The following is a 14,551-nucleotide window of genomic DNA, read 5'->3' as shown; positions in this document are numbered from 1 at the left end:
GTATCGATATCGGTTATCGGCTACATGAGTTTTAAAATATCGGCATATCGGATATCGGCCAAAATCCCAATATCGTGCATCCCTATGATTTTGAACTCAGCACTTGATGGTTTTGAACACAGCAGTTGATGATTTTGAATGCAGCACTTGATGGTTTTGAAAGCTGCAGTTGATGATTTTGAAAACAGTTGATGGTTTTGAAAGCTGCAGTTGATAATTTTGAAAGCAGCAGTTGATGGTCCTGAACGCATTAGTTGATGGTTTTGAACGCAGCAGTTGATGGTTCTTAAAGCTGCAGCCCATGATTCTGACAGACAGGCAGCCTGCTCTGTCCCAGCCCTCCCAGTGAGCATCAGCGTGTGGCTCCAGTCGCAGTCAGGAACAATCACCTCTCTGTTCCCTGTGGAACAATCTGGTTGTTGTGCTCTGCTTCCCTCTCTGTCCTTTCCTCCACGATGAATTTCTAGATCACTCTTCAGACCAGTTCAGGGCTCCAGAACTCCAAGTGTACATCCAGTATTGTTGTAGTCAAGACCACAGCAACCGGGACCAAGCGGTACCAAGAAGAGGTAGAAACCAAGACAAGACCAAGACCTTATCAGGTCTCGGTTTTTGTTGTCTTGACTACAACTAAAGCATCCAGGAACTGGAATTTGTTTGTTTGCATTCAACTAGCTGAAGACCTAGAACCTCAATTTTAAGGAAAGCTGCTTTACCACCAGTTGTCTGGTTTTTAAGACTTTCAAATAGGGTTTGATCTGATGCAAACATAAACCTGAGGTGAACAGAAAAAAACAGACAAACTCTCAATCGTTTATTGTCTCAATGATTTGATCATTCTTGTATAGAAATGTTGCAGTGGTAACATTTCATCACTGATTGCATTTTTTGTTTGTGATGCCATCCCAGTCAGAGTAACATCTAAGTGGGCGGGGTCATAAGAACACCTAAACATCCCCCAAAGATGGAGTCAAAGTAACAACCTTTCTGAAACCAGACATCATATTTTGGGTCAGACAACAGTCAGGACTTGTTGAGGAATCTCTGTGAATCTCCACGCTGATAAAGCGGTAGTTCTGATCCTGATTAAATCAGTCAGATCAGATCAGGGACTCTGCAGGTTTCAGTGTGAGGGTGGATGAAGACGTCTCCGTGGTGACAGTGTGGAGGACGTCCTGATGGGCTCCGTTTCCTCTGCGGCAGCTGTATCCTGTGTTTTGTTCTGCTGCTGATTTACAGCGCTGATCTTAACAACGGCTCCCAGATAAGGGAGGAGTTGGAGAGAACAGAAGGAATGAACGGAATGCCTCTCCTTTATTCTGAGACCTGGAAACACGCTGCGGTTCCTGTCACTGAGAGACAACATGATGAAGCTCTGGAGCCATCTTCATCTCCTGGAGCAGGGAACATGGGCTGGAAGGTTTCATCCTGGATGTTCTGTCCCTCATTCTGTCCTCATTCCTCTGGTTTTGGACTGCAGAGCTGTTCCTGTTTTTAATTACATGTGAAAACAAAGATAACCCGACTAAGAAAATTTTTATATCCACGTCTGTAAGTCACTTTAGATAAAAACAGCTATGAAATGTATCAACACAAATATGAATAAATAACCAGAATTGAAATCCACATGGTTCTGTTTGAAAAAGCATTACCCTCTAAAAACACAATAAATGGATTGTTCCTTTCTCTGCAGTAGAAAGTGATAACTGGTATAAAGTATTTAACGCTGTGGAGGAACTTTGATTGATTTATTCACCGCTGCTACATCTAAAGCATGTTTACGTCCAGACTTTGACTAGGCCACCACAAAACGAGGCGTAGCGAGGTGATATAGAGACCGTCACTCCTTCACCACTGTGTTTGACTCAATGTCATCTTGTCAGGCAGAATATTTTCCTCAAAATATTAGGGATCATCGTTTGGTATTTGCTTAACGCTCTAAAGGTAGAAATTCGCCTTCATGACGACATGTTTCGGCTGTACATCCTCCCTTTTTAAATAAAGCTTTGTAATAATAACAGTAATGACCTCTGACCTTAGGGAAACAGCTGTTCTGAGGATAATGGCTCCCAGATGCTGTTCTACTTGGGGCAGCCCAGTTTGGAGTGGTTATTTATCTGATTTTTTCTGATGTGAAGAATTAGTTTGTTGAATCGTAACATTTAGGATCACCTGATCACCTGAACCACATAGCAACTTACAACATTGCAGAGTATAATACTACAGATGCATCAGAAGGGGTTATGGTGGTTAATAGGCAGTTTCTGGTTGGTGATAGAATTCAGGACTTGAAAGTCCTAGAAGTCGTTCAAACATCTGGCTCCGGACGGCATCATCAACAGTAATATCCAAACCCCGATAGATAAGGATGTCTGGGTTCAGATAGCCACAACCCAGGTGGAACAAACAAAGCTTGGTTATGTGGAATTTGGGAAACATCGAGACAGAAAAGCTGCAGCTTTCCTTCATTGCATATTTGATTTTCTATCTAGGAGCTGCTCCAAATGAAAGGTGGAGAGATTGGATGAAAGAGAAGGTCGGCGAAGGTCAGTTTCAGGAACTCTCTCCTCTGTGAACAGCTTCTAAGTCGACAGTAATGGTACCAGAAAAGAACAATATGTGTAGAAACTGACCTGACTGAGAGTTAAAGCCTTATCCTGATGGTTTATCAATAGCTATTAAGGAGGTGAGATAAATGTTCTAGAAAGAGTCCTGTTGCATCATAATTTAACCAGTAGGACCAGCTTCCTCCCTGGAATCTGAGCAGGACTGTCGGGACCTAGATAAGCTGCTCAAAAAAATTATCCAATGAGGCTAATGAGTGTCAGCTTCGCCTTTCTTCAGGATCTCTGAACATGTTCTAGAAACTGCTAAGATTGACATTAGGGAGGCTAAGGAAATGCCTTTATTTTGTACCCTATAATGAAGAATCATTTTTGCTTCATGTAACTGTAATTACATTTTGCTAAAGGCAGTGGCCAAAAATGTACATGTAAAACGCAGACAACATTGAACACAAGAGGCAAAGTTAAAGTGACTTGTCCTGCCATCTTGGATATATTGGTTTGTATTTAAGGCCCTTAGTCTGTATTTCAGGCATTTTCTCTAAATTCTGTCTCTGGCTCTCAATATGAATGTTGGACCCTAAGCCTTTAAGTCTGTAATTTAGGCCTTTATTTTCGGTCCTTGATGCTAACTTTGACCTTAGCCAGTATTTTGTTGCCATCAGCTCTGAGTTTCAGCCATCTGTTAGTCCCTCAGTTTGTTGTTCAGGCCCCTGGTCTGTATTTGAGGCTAAGTTTGGCCGTTACTCTGTATTTTGGGCCCTTAGACTGTATTTTGGACTCTTGGTGTGTATGTCAGGCCCTCATTCCTGATCCGATCCCTCCCAGTAGTCCCTCTCCAAGCTGCGTGTGTAAACTGGAAGTCGGATGGGAGTGCCGTATCCTCCTGCTGTGTTTCCTCGCCTCACTCTTTATCTGCGGCTCTCACCGACTTCCTGCCGTGGTTCTTGAACGTTCCTGCTGACCGGTCACTTTCTCTCCTCCTGCATTAAACCCTCAGAACGGACTCGGCCAGACACTCAGCGTAGAGGTTCTGTTTTCCTGCTTGGACTGAGGAAGGGGTTGACTCAGCTTGTCCGGTGAGCATCTCTGACTAACAGAGAATGAAGCTGCAGCAGACTTCCTCTGCTCCTCTTTTAGACCAGACTTCCTGTCCTCCATGGATCTCAGGGGTTCTTGTTTGGTTCTGCAGGCCCAGACAGGTCAGATGTTGTGGCCCAGTGAGATTCAGAGGAAGCAGTCAGGTTCTAAACAAATTCCTTACAATAAATCTTGTTGTCCCTTCGGCGATAAATCCCATCTCTTTAATGTTCTTTGTGCTTCTTGTGTGCACTTGTGTAGGTGAGTTCATGCAGAACCTGCAGGTGTAGAACCTACATAAAACACTGCAGCTCTGCCAAGGTTCTGGCTGATCCGGGATAAGAGCAGGAGTCTTTTTTTGTGTGCAGCAGCTGCAGTCTGGAGGAGGAAAAAGGTTGAGGGGAGGAAGCTGCTGTGACTCACTTCCTCCTTGGCCTTTATTCTTCCCGCTGGACACTGCCGACCTCTGTGGTGGATATTTTGGTTCTCATTGTTCTGACGTCTGTTCACTTTCGTTCTGTAACTCCTCTCCCGCTGTTCTAGAACTTCAGAGTTCTTCTCTTTGCTACTGAGAAGCTTCCATGGTTCAGCTGGAATGAGACGCAGGAAGAACAGGAGGTTCTGATGGAGAAAGACCGTCAGCCTTAGGATCGAGGGCTTTTTTTGAGGCATGGAGAAGGCATCATCTGCAGGTCAGACTCATACGAGAGGATGATTTTTATGAAGGAAGAACAATGATGTGAGATGTCAGGTCTGCTAACAGGGAACATCTGCTAGTGGCGTAGAACAAAAGACTGATAATTATTTGAAAGACTATAGAATTAACTGGTTCAGCATATCATTCCTTATTCCAATAAGTCTCTCAGATGGATCTGCAGCCAAAGCTGGTTCTCCAGAGTTCTGACTTTGTGTTGAATAATCCTTTACAACTTCTGGCTAATAGAGATTTTAAAATGTGATGGATAATTTTAAATCCATTTCATAGTTCTGCATGACTCTGTGAAGGTCTTTCATATTCTAGGGAGAAGGGCTTCACCAATTTGGCTCTCACAAATATTTATAAAGTAACGGCACACAGCCAACAATGATGGACCAGGATAAACCAGGATTTATTGTGACTAATGTCCTCATGTCAGCTTTCAATTATGTTGTAAGACGCCTCAGCTATGTTGGGAATTATTCTACATTGTTCACAATTTAAATCTACTACATTATGGGAAAATGAGCCTGGAGCACCCATACACACACACACACACACACACACTTAGCCAAATTTGTGTTTTTAATAGTTGCTAAGGAACTTTTTCTAACCTATAGTGCAAAAAAAATGTTGAGGACCAGAAAACTTTCCTCATTTTACAATAATCCTCTCCTAACTGGTAAAATATGGAAAATGTTTTCTCCCTCGGCTTCAAATACACACATATACACACAGGCCTACAGGATGCAGGGAGTGCCACAGCTGAGGATGTTGCTTTGAGCTGAAGGGTGGGGAGCTTACAAAGGAAAAGCTGTATCTGTGTGTTTGGGCGGGGGGTGGGGGGGGCATTTCAACTCAGCCACTCCTGGATGAACGGACATGGAATGTTCTGCTGAAGGTCCTCTGACTTCCTTTTGGGTGGGACGTGTCTTACCTCATTAAGGTTACTGGTGTTTGGAAACTCCAGGTACCTCAAACCGTTCAAACCTGCAGACCGTACTCAGGGAACAAGCTTCCCAAATGCCACTGTAGTTTATTTGTTGCACCAGTTTACACCAAATGTCATCAAAGTGCACACAGTGGATTAATAAAATTGTACATATAGATTGATTAAAAAGTTGTATATCCAAGGAAACCCAGCAAATTGCATCAAGTCATTGACTTGCATAATTCACTCACTCAGTATGTGCATGTACAGTAGCTAGCCTTGTATTGTTCAGGTTGCAGCAATCCCACCTACTCAGCATACATGTAGAGTTAAGCAGATGATCTCTGAGGAAGTTTTTATGTCAGGAGGTTGAAAGAGAGTGCATACAGTTAGTCACAGTAAAAGATGAGTTAATAACTATGTACAAGAGAGAGACAGGACTAAACTCTGAAGAACATGATCAACGGTAGGATCTATTACATGAAGTAAGTAAAGTAAACCGAGCTGATGTTTTCCAGGACAGTCTCACAGTTTAAAAGATTCAGCCCATATGGAGCTACAAAAATGTAACAGCAGAGAGAACATAAAATCAAAGGTTGAAGCAACAAATTATGCAATATTGGAGGACAGAAGTAGAATGTAGAAAGAAACACAGTGTTTATGTCTTCCAGCACCCCAGGCCTATAACAGTATAACTTCAGAGATAGTTCAGTGTCATTTAACCATTGTAACTATAAGATTTATTTTTTTAAAAAAGCAAAGTTGTAGGCCTAGCTTTAAATGTCGATAGGGTGCTTCTATGTTCTCATATCTTTACCATTGTTAATACTGATGTTACACGATTAATCACTGTTGTTACTTCACGTTAGTTCGAAATCAGCTATGGGCAGTAGATCTTCCATAGAAAACAGAACTATTAGTTCCATTTGTTGACACAGAGCCTGATGTTAGGGATTGAGATTCCTCAGATCACGTTCTCCTTTCCATATCTGTCTCCTGCAGATGACTCTCTGCCATTTGGCCCTGCTGTAGGTCCGTGATGGCCGCAGAGCTTCCTTCAGGTGGAGGAGATGAAGCCCGATTCAGACGCCACGTTGGTCGTCATGGCCTCCCTGGATGGAAGTACAGCGGTTGAGACGTTTCTGGCAGCCATTCATCTGGAGAGGTGAGGTCAACATCTACAGCATCATGTAATTAGTCATGTAACCTTATGCTTTGGTATGAACTCTCTGCAGGTACCTACACACCTTCCGCCAAGCCGGCCTCCTATTGGCCAGAGACTTCTCCCACCTGGACCATGACGCCTTGGTCAGTTTGGGCGTAACAGCCACAGGACACAGGAAGAGAATCCTGCGATTGGTCAACCACATCCAGAGGAGACAAGGTCAACGAGCCAGTCAGATGGCAGATCTTCCATCTGACTTCTCAGAGGGAGGAAACAACACTGCATCACTTCAGCAGTCAGGTGGACCTGGAAACAGCCCCAACACTGACTGTAGGTTGATGAACCCAGACAGAGCAGCTATGAAACCAGTTCCTAAACCCAGGACTGTGTTCAACCGCCGCAGGACGGCGCCTGTTCAATTCAGTCCTCCACCAGACTCTGCAGGATCATCACCTAGGAGGATGTCACAGGAGTCCATATGCTTCACTGTGCTGGAGGATCTGACTACAGAGGTCTTGCCTGGTAAGGGTCAGATCATTGAGGCCACATCCAAACCTGCTAGCAGTCCCACTTCAGAAGCAGCTCCCACATCTTCAGAAAGCAGGAGACCCAGCCAAGTTGGCAGAACTAGGCCCAGTCGCAGTCTTTCTCTTTCCGATTCTGTTGGGTCAGTACCTCCTGTTCCCCCAAGGCTGAACCGCAGCACTGGTGCCTCTGTGACATCGCCCTCCTCCTCCTCTACAGAGAGGAGACTGTTATCCTCTATTCCAGGTCGCCCTGGAAGTCTGGAAGGAATCAGACTCTCTGGATCCTCAGGTTCTCCCAGAGGAGGTAGCATGGAGATGGTCTCTAACGAGATTTACTGGGGCACCTCTCCGAGCTCTGCTGCCATCAGTGGAGGAAGGAGTTACAGTTGTCAACAGGCAGGTCCCCCGACACCACCCAGAAACCTGGATCGGAACCAGAACAAGAACGTTGAGGGGAACCTGGACCGGAACAGGTAGGTCTGCAGGAATCTGGGTTTAAAATATAGGGTACTGACTGTAAAAATAGCAACATTTCTGTTACCAAGCATACTGTCCTCACATTCATTCACTGTCATAAATATGCTACATATTGGTATTAAATCCATGACTAAATTATATTAATATTTATATGTTAAATATATATCTACATCATATATTTAAATGTAAATCTTTAATCTAAATACGTCTTTAATCATAGATCTAAATCTTAAATCTAAATCTAGATATATATCTTATATCTAAAAACTAGAACACACATACAGAAAATTATTTATGTAGTTAAATTAAACAGAAATGGGCCAAGTGCTGAGCCTTGGGGTACACCGGTTTCAATATTCAAAAATAATTATCTTTCATCGCTTACGATAAATCTAATCCAGTTTACCCTGATAAGGTGAAAAAGAAGGAATCATTGATATCTCTAGACTACAGTGGATGAAATTAAACTATAAATTGTAAATTGGTTTAATCCAGGGTAGCTTAGTAATCAATTGGCTACAACCTTCTGCAGAACCTTGAAGTAGGTAAAAATAAAGTAATTCGTGATCTTTCATTCTGTGTCCATTGACCTACTAAATATTTGAAGTACAGGAAAACTCTGGCTTGGTCTAAATATTTTTAAAATATCCCCTGATCATTGTCTAATTGAAATTATGAATGAATAACATTAGAAATATTTTCAGTATTTTGTCATAACATGTAGTATCTAATGAGTTTTTCAAAGGAATTCACTCCCATTTTTTATTTATTATTCTTTTTTTTTTTTTTTACATATTTTGGTACCATCTTGTCTAAATTTAGATTTTTATTAGGTGGAGTCAAAAAAAAAAAGTCTAGGAAAGAAAAAAAAAAAAATAGCATTTTGCTAATGCATCCCTTGCTATGAAACCACCAAAAGATTTGATGTACATCCAACCCTCAAGACTCCCATAAATAATGAAAAGAAAACGTGACCCCAGGTTCACATTGACTAAATTCCTTGTAATCTGGAGGATCTGCTTTACTTTTGTATCTGATTTTCTGTCTGGTTCTCATCTTTAAAAATGTATGTATTTCTTTTCCTTTATCCTTACAAAATAGACTTGATCTATATCTCTGGCAGACAATGACGAGTGTTCTCTGTCATGCTGAAGCGCTGCGTAGCTGCACTGCACTGACTAAACTGGCTTTTTTTGTGATGGAGAACAAAACACAAAGATAAATGGGACTGTGTTAACTAACATGATCTGTTAGTATTGACACACCTTTTTTTCAAAGCAAGGGGAATCAATTGATAAAGATCAAGGAGCTCGCCATACAAGTCAGGGACAAAATTGGGGTCATAAAACAACTCTATGATGTTCTCCGTCTAACCCGTCATTTTTAGATGGAATGCACATGGTAAGAGAGGGGCACCCTGTAAAATTTACAGATTGGGCATGAAAGGCATAAAAAGACAAGTCTGGTCATTAAGGAATAATCAATGGATCATTATCTAAACCTAAAATTTATTTGTTTTTAGTAATTTAATGAATTTAGCGTTAATTTGTTAAAAAATAATAATTTTCGTTTCGATCATTGCGTCTGGGACTGGCCATTTTTGCCGGTAAAAGTGAAAAAAAAACGTGATTTTTCACCTTTCCAATTCATGATCCTCCAAGGATGGGTTCGTTGTTGGATTGCCAACTTGAAGAGGGAGGGTATGAGAAAAAAGACGTAATATGTAGCCAACATTTCAAAGAACAATGTTTTGAAGATAGCATAATAGGGCGTTCTGACAAACAACAGATACAGCTTTGGGACTTGATCAACAGCCAATACCGCACCGTGACGTCACAAACCAGTAGGTGGCAGTAGTGTTCTTTGGCAAACATGGATGTCTCTGGTAAAGCACATTGAAATGAAATTACTCTTAATTTAGAACACAACAGTATGTAAATTCACAACAGTTAGCACAGAGACTAAAGGTAACCCTAAACAAGCTACAGAGACTGTAGGATTTGCTGATACAACCACAATAAGCCATACGCAAAAGCCTCAAGCGTGGCAAAATAAAAAACTTTACTTGGTACATGGAAAAAAAACACATTTTTAAATTCCCCAAATATATCGGGGAAAATGCTCTGAACAGAATCAAGGAAGAAGCTATGTTTGCTGCAAATTCAACACATCCCATCACCTCCATGGTGGTGGTAACATCATGCTATAAAGTAGGGGTGTAGGAAAAAATTACTTTGGGGATATATCATGATTTTCATCTGACTGATATAATATCGATCTTTCAATTCCTAGTATTGATTTTTTTTTTAAAGCAAACCATTTTACCTAAAACAAAGAGGAAACAGGGGTCCTCTGCACTGCCACTCTGGCAGATAGCACTGTAGAGCAATTTTAACAACATATCTGTAGGTGAGGCAGTCACAGTGGAAGACGAGGACTAGAACCCCAAACAACATTGGATACCATAATAACTAAATTATCAACATCTTCTGATGAACATATACATCACTTGCTTTTTTATACATTTAATTTTGATAGCTGGGGAAAATATCACAATATATAATGATGCTGCAATATTGTGATATGGTATTGTGACCCAATATTGTGACACGTATCATATCGCCACACTCATGCCATTACTCACCCCTAGGTGCGAGAATGTCTATGTGCGATTTAAAACTGAGACAGGTTTTTTTTCACTTTGACAAAGACTAAGTAGACCGCTAGAGAAACAGTCCAGTGGTTTCTGGTGAACCCTTTATCCCCCTTGGAATGGCCTAGTCTAGACCTAAACAATTGCCTTGCAGGAATTGACAGAGATCCCTGTAACAGGATGAAGTGAACACAAAGAGACTGATCCAGAGAGACCTGCAGCTGAAACTGCTACTGAAGGTGGCATTATAAAGTACTGAGTTTAACATACAGGAAAGTTATAGGCTTGTTCTGTAAGTAATATGGTGCAAACTCTCAAATTGGCCATTTCACTCGCATCACCTTATGATGCAAAGTCCAATTTTTTAAATTATAAATAGTGTTTTTTAAACAACTGAATAGTACATAGTTACTTGATTTTGGCATAGAATTGAAATATATGTCTGGGAAACTCATAGTACTGCCCCTTTAATAATAATAAAAAAAACAGAAGTAAAAAGTCTGCCTTTAGAGGATAAAGTGTGGATGACATATATTGGAGATTGCAGGATGTTGGTAGAAACCAATCCACAGGTAAGAAAAGTTCCTTTAATCGAGATGTTCTTACCATTAACTTGCTGGTTGTAAACAAGATATGAAAAGCTTTTGTAGTTACTAAACTGTGCTTTGTTTTGGAATCTTTGCGGATGGATTACTAAACTGTGCCCCTGGTGTGGCAAATTAACAAATGTGTAACATCAAGGATTGTTATGAGGAATGATGCAAAAACACGCACAATTATTGTTTTACTTTCCACCCCCCTCGATTAAATAAATGACTTTGGCAAATTTTATAAAAAGCCCTCTGATAATCATTGTAATACAATGGTTCAAATTGTCTTTTACTTATAAAAGCAGTGGTGTGAGTATGATGTGCATGCCGTTGGGAAACATTGTTGGGGAAGGTGTGGCAGCATGCTATACAAATTTACTACAATTAACAGCTCTTGTTACCACCTAGCTGGCTTTCAGGGTGAGTTTAAGGCCCTATCTTTTTCACTTACCACTTGTTGCTGTTCGGTCTTCAGTCTACACTATAGCCTTTTCTTATTTCATTAGTTACATCCTACCTTTTTATTCTACCCTCTTTGCCTGTATGGCAGCGCTAGCAGCAGTCCATTGGCATGGCAAGTATTGCAAGGCCTATTACAGCTTTAACAGCTTCGGGTGTTTATTGGTTACCATGTTTGACTTTGTGTGGATGTAGCCTAAGGAAAGTTGGATGGCTGTTTTCTCCTTGCAGTAATGTGGAGAATAATTATCTTATTCAAATCTTTTTTTAATTTCAACAAGTGTGGAAACCTTAGACACTCTTGAAGGATCTGTAAGTTAGGGCTGAAACAATTAATTGGATTAATCGTGATTAATCAATTATTGAAATTATTTAGTAATCGATTAATCGTTAACTGCCGTACAGATACTGTAAAATATGCCTTTAGCTGACAGAGCAACCCACTTAGAGCAGTAATTATTTAAAAATTGTAAAAAAAAAGTATATATAAATATTTTACATTTAAGGTGAAAAATTGTTTTCGTCTGTCAGTATGCTCTATCCAGAACTCTTCAAGTGGAAAAGGTTCGGTTTCACCTGGTTTGATTTTGTAAAAAATCTTCTTTAAGGAACCTTTGGCCATTTGATTATTAATTGATAAATCGAAAAAATCATTGACAGATTAATCGATTTGCAAAATAATTATTTAGTTGCAGCCCTACTATAAATAACTTAAAATAACCCCTGATAGACTTGTACATACTTTTGACCTGTCACAAATATTATAGTTATCTGGAATCTTTAACTAAATTTCTGTATTCATTGCTGGTTTTATATTTTAAAATCCATGTTTTGCAACATAAAGTCAAATTACAAAAGCATTAAATGAGTACAACAAGGCAAATACTGTAGGGATTGTAGTAATACTAATAATAGTATTATTAATTATTTATTGGTCTGTTTCCAACCTCTGAAGTGGGTCTTGTTGACTGTTGATGTCTGGGTTTTCAGCGGCAGCACTTTGAGTAACAACTCTTCAGGATCAGCCAGAGGTGAGTCCAGACTTGATTTTAATATGGAACATTTCGTTCTTTGGTTGGTTCTTTCTGATTATAAAATCACTCTGAGAAGATTGAAACTAAACAGTAAAGGTCAGATTTTAAAGTGATTTCCTTTACTAATAAATCTAGCCTGCTATGGTTCTGACTGATCCATCAGAATGTTAATTAAATCCTTTCTTTGTGGTATCCAGCCTCCACAGATGACCCAGAAGAGGAGATTAGTCCATATTGTGAGGCTGTCTTCCAGACCAGAAGATCCCCATCTGCCTCTGAGGTGAGACCCAACAAACACTGACCTTTTTGCATCATAGTGGACAGAAATGGTCTGACTGACCCATTTGCTCTGCAGAGCGATCACAGCCGATCAGATGGCAGAGAAACCAGAATAGAGGAAGGGAGACCAACCGAGGATCATGGGTAAATAGCACAACTTTCAGGAGGATGAACTGAACATAAAGTAGATTGTGTTAACAGAAGCAGCTTCTGTTAGACTACTTTTTGTGGTTTACCAGAACGCTGATGTTTGGGATTTAATATCAGCCAATTAAAGTCAATCAGATATAAATTCTGCAGATTTAAAAAAACTTCTAAATCATCGGCTTGGATTTCTAGTCTAGATTACCAGGAAACTCTGAGAACCATAAACATTCAAATGGGCTGAGCATAGAGCCCTGAGGTTCTCCACTCAGAAGATTTAGATTTTTACTCAAATATACTTCATGCAGTTCTAATATTCCAGTTTACTTGGGTTCTTCCTAAATGTAACCTTCTAAATTTAAAATATGAAACTGCATATGGATGGATGGACATCCAGAATCTCTCTGCCTTTATAAAGACTTTTCTTTTTTTCTCCAGGTGTCATAAGTTTTCCTGGACAAAGCGTCTGTCGCAGGCGTTTCACTCAGGAGATTCTCAGGGTTACAGCACTGTCGGCGAAGCTCCGCCCTCTCTTCGCTGGTCTTCTCTGCCCCCCCACACTTTTCCTCCTGAGGCTGACGATGACCTGACCATCTCCCCCTACGCCAGCTACACATCGTTAACTGAAAGAGCCCCGCCCATTATTAGCGGCTGGCTGGACAAGTTGTCACCACAAGGGTGCGTTTGATTTTTTTTTTTAAGGGCATGTTGGATTCTGTTTTTCTGCCAAATAAGGGTCTGGGAGTTACTGCATACAGCAGAAGGCCTTTTATTTACGTATCTGGATGAAGCAGCAGGGGTGTTCGATTGTCAGTTTGATTCATAAAGCAGGTTAAATTAGAGATGTGTCCAATATTGGTACTTTTTACACTGATTTAACACCTACAGTATATCAAACATTGGAGGAACTATGTCTAAACCTGATGGAGTGATTAATTTATAGCAGGTTAAACAAGGGGGAGCTTGTTTTACTGAAAAGGTGTGTTTGATCTGCACTGCAGAGTGAACTGGGCTTTGTTTGATCAGTTTAAACTGGCAGTGCGTTTGATTTCCTCACCTGGCTTTACAGCTTTTTCTCTGTCTTCAGGGCCCGCAGGCCAGCGGTGGCTGTTGTGCTGCGTCTCCTCCTCTTTGCTCCTCCCTGTGTCTCCTCCTGCCTATGGAGCTGGCTCTGCTTCATCCTTTCTTCCTCCTCTTCTTCCTCCTCCACTCGGTGTGTTTGTCCTTTCCTCTTCACGCTCTTTTCCTAACTTCAGGCTTTGAAGGAAGACATGTTGGAATGGATGAGAGCAGGCACTGGAACGTCAGGTTTGGATCATGTCTTTAATCTGTGTTTTTGTGTTTTAGGAATTACGTTTTTCAGAAGCGTTTTGTGAAGTTTGATGGGAAGAACCTAATGTACTTCGGCAGTGAAAAGGTTGGAAGACCTCTATGTTTCTGTTCTTCAGCTTCAGGCCACCAGCTTCAGATTTTCTTTTAGGTGTTAAACACTTGACCTGCCATCTATGTGTTCCCTCAGGATGTCTACCCTAAAGGAGTAATCCCATTGGCTGCCATCCAGATGGCCCGCCCAGCCAAAGACAACAAGTTTGAGATAGTGACGAGTCACAGGATATTTGTGTTTCGGACCGATAATGAAGGTGAACATAAGCAAAAATTCTTCTTTCAGGATGTTCTCCCCCCGGTTTACCTAAGATAAATCATATTTAGGTCAGGAACTTTTTTTTAAAAAAATACTCAGGCCACCACAACCCAATTAGCACACACCAAATTTACAAATTTTGCAAAAATTTTGCTAAAAGCAAAGACTATAAAATTATTGCAACACCATTTGATCTGAAGTAGAATGTCACAAAAGATGCTTAAGGATTCCATTTATGTTTATGTATTGAGGTTTTTAAAATATACATAGTCTGAATTCTTAGCCTTTGTATTATTAAACTGATTTTCT

At 40.6% G+C, this 14,551-nt stretch overlaps 1 protein-coding gene across 7 annotated transcripts in view; it reads left to right on the top strand.

Annotated features, from left to right (window-relative positions):
- Positions 1-14,551, top strand: part of arap3 (ArfGAP with RhoGAP domain, ankyrin repeat and PH domain 3) — a 29,819-nt gene that overhangs the window by 3,829 nt on the left and 11,439 nt on the right. The window contains exons 2-10 of one of the 7 annotated variants that reach the window (XM_015371496.1): positions 4,188-4,336; positions 6,305-6,437; positions 6,508-7,437; positions 12,134-12,174; positions 12,375-12,457; positions 12,533-12,600; positions 13,039-13,278; positions 13,948-14,017; positions 14,120-14,240. In XM_015371496.1, the coding sequence (XP_015226982.1) occupies positions 6,343-6,437; positions 6,508-7,437; positions 12,134-12,174; positions 12,375-12,457; positions 12,533-12,600; positions 13,039-13,278; positions 13,948-14,017; positions 14,120-14,240 (1,648 nt within the window). In that variant the 5' untranslated portion in view covers positions 4,188-4,336; positions 6,305-6,342. Of the gene's footprint in view, positions 1-4,187; positions 4,337-6,274; positions 6,438-6,507; positions 7,438-12,133; positions 12,175-12,374; positions 12,458-12,532; positions 12,601-13,038; positions 13,279-13,947; positions 14,018-14,119; positions 14,241-14,551 lie in introns of those variants that run through there. The other 6 variants (XM_015371494.1, XM_015371493.1, XM_015371492.1 and 3 more) reach the window with 6 other exon arrangements.

This window comes from Cyprinodon variegatus, unplaced genomic scaffold (assembly GCF_000732505.1).
Source record: "Cyprinodon variegatus isolate N-32 unplaced genomic scaffold, C_variegatus-1.0 Scaffold59, whole genome shotgun sequence".
NCBI lineage: Eukaryota > Metazoa > Chordata > Actinopteri > Cyprinodontiformes > Cyprinodontidae > Cyprinodon > Cyprinodon variegatus.
Note: the sequence above shows the minus strand (reverse complement) of the source record. Positions and strands in the feature narration are given on the sequence as shown.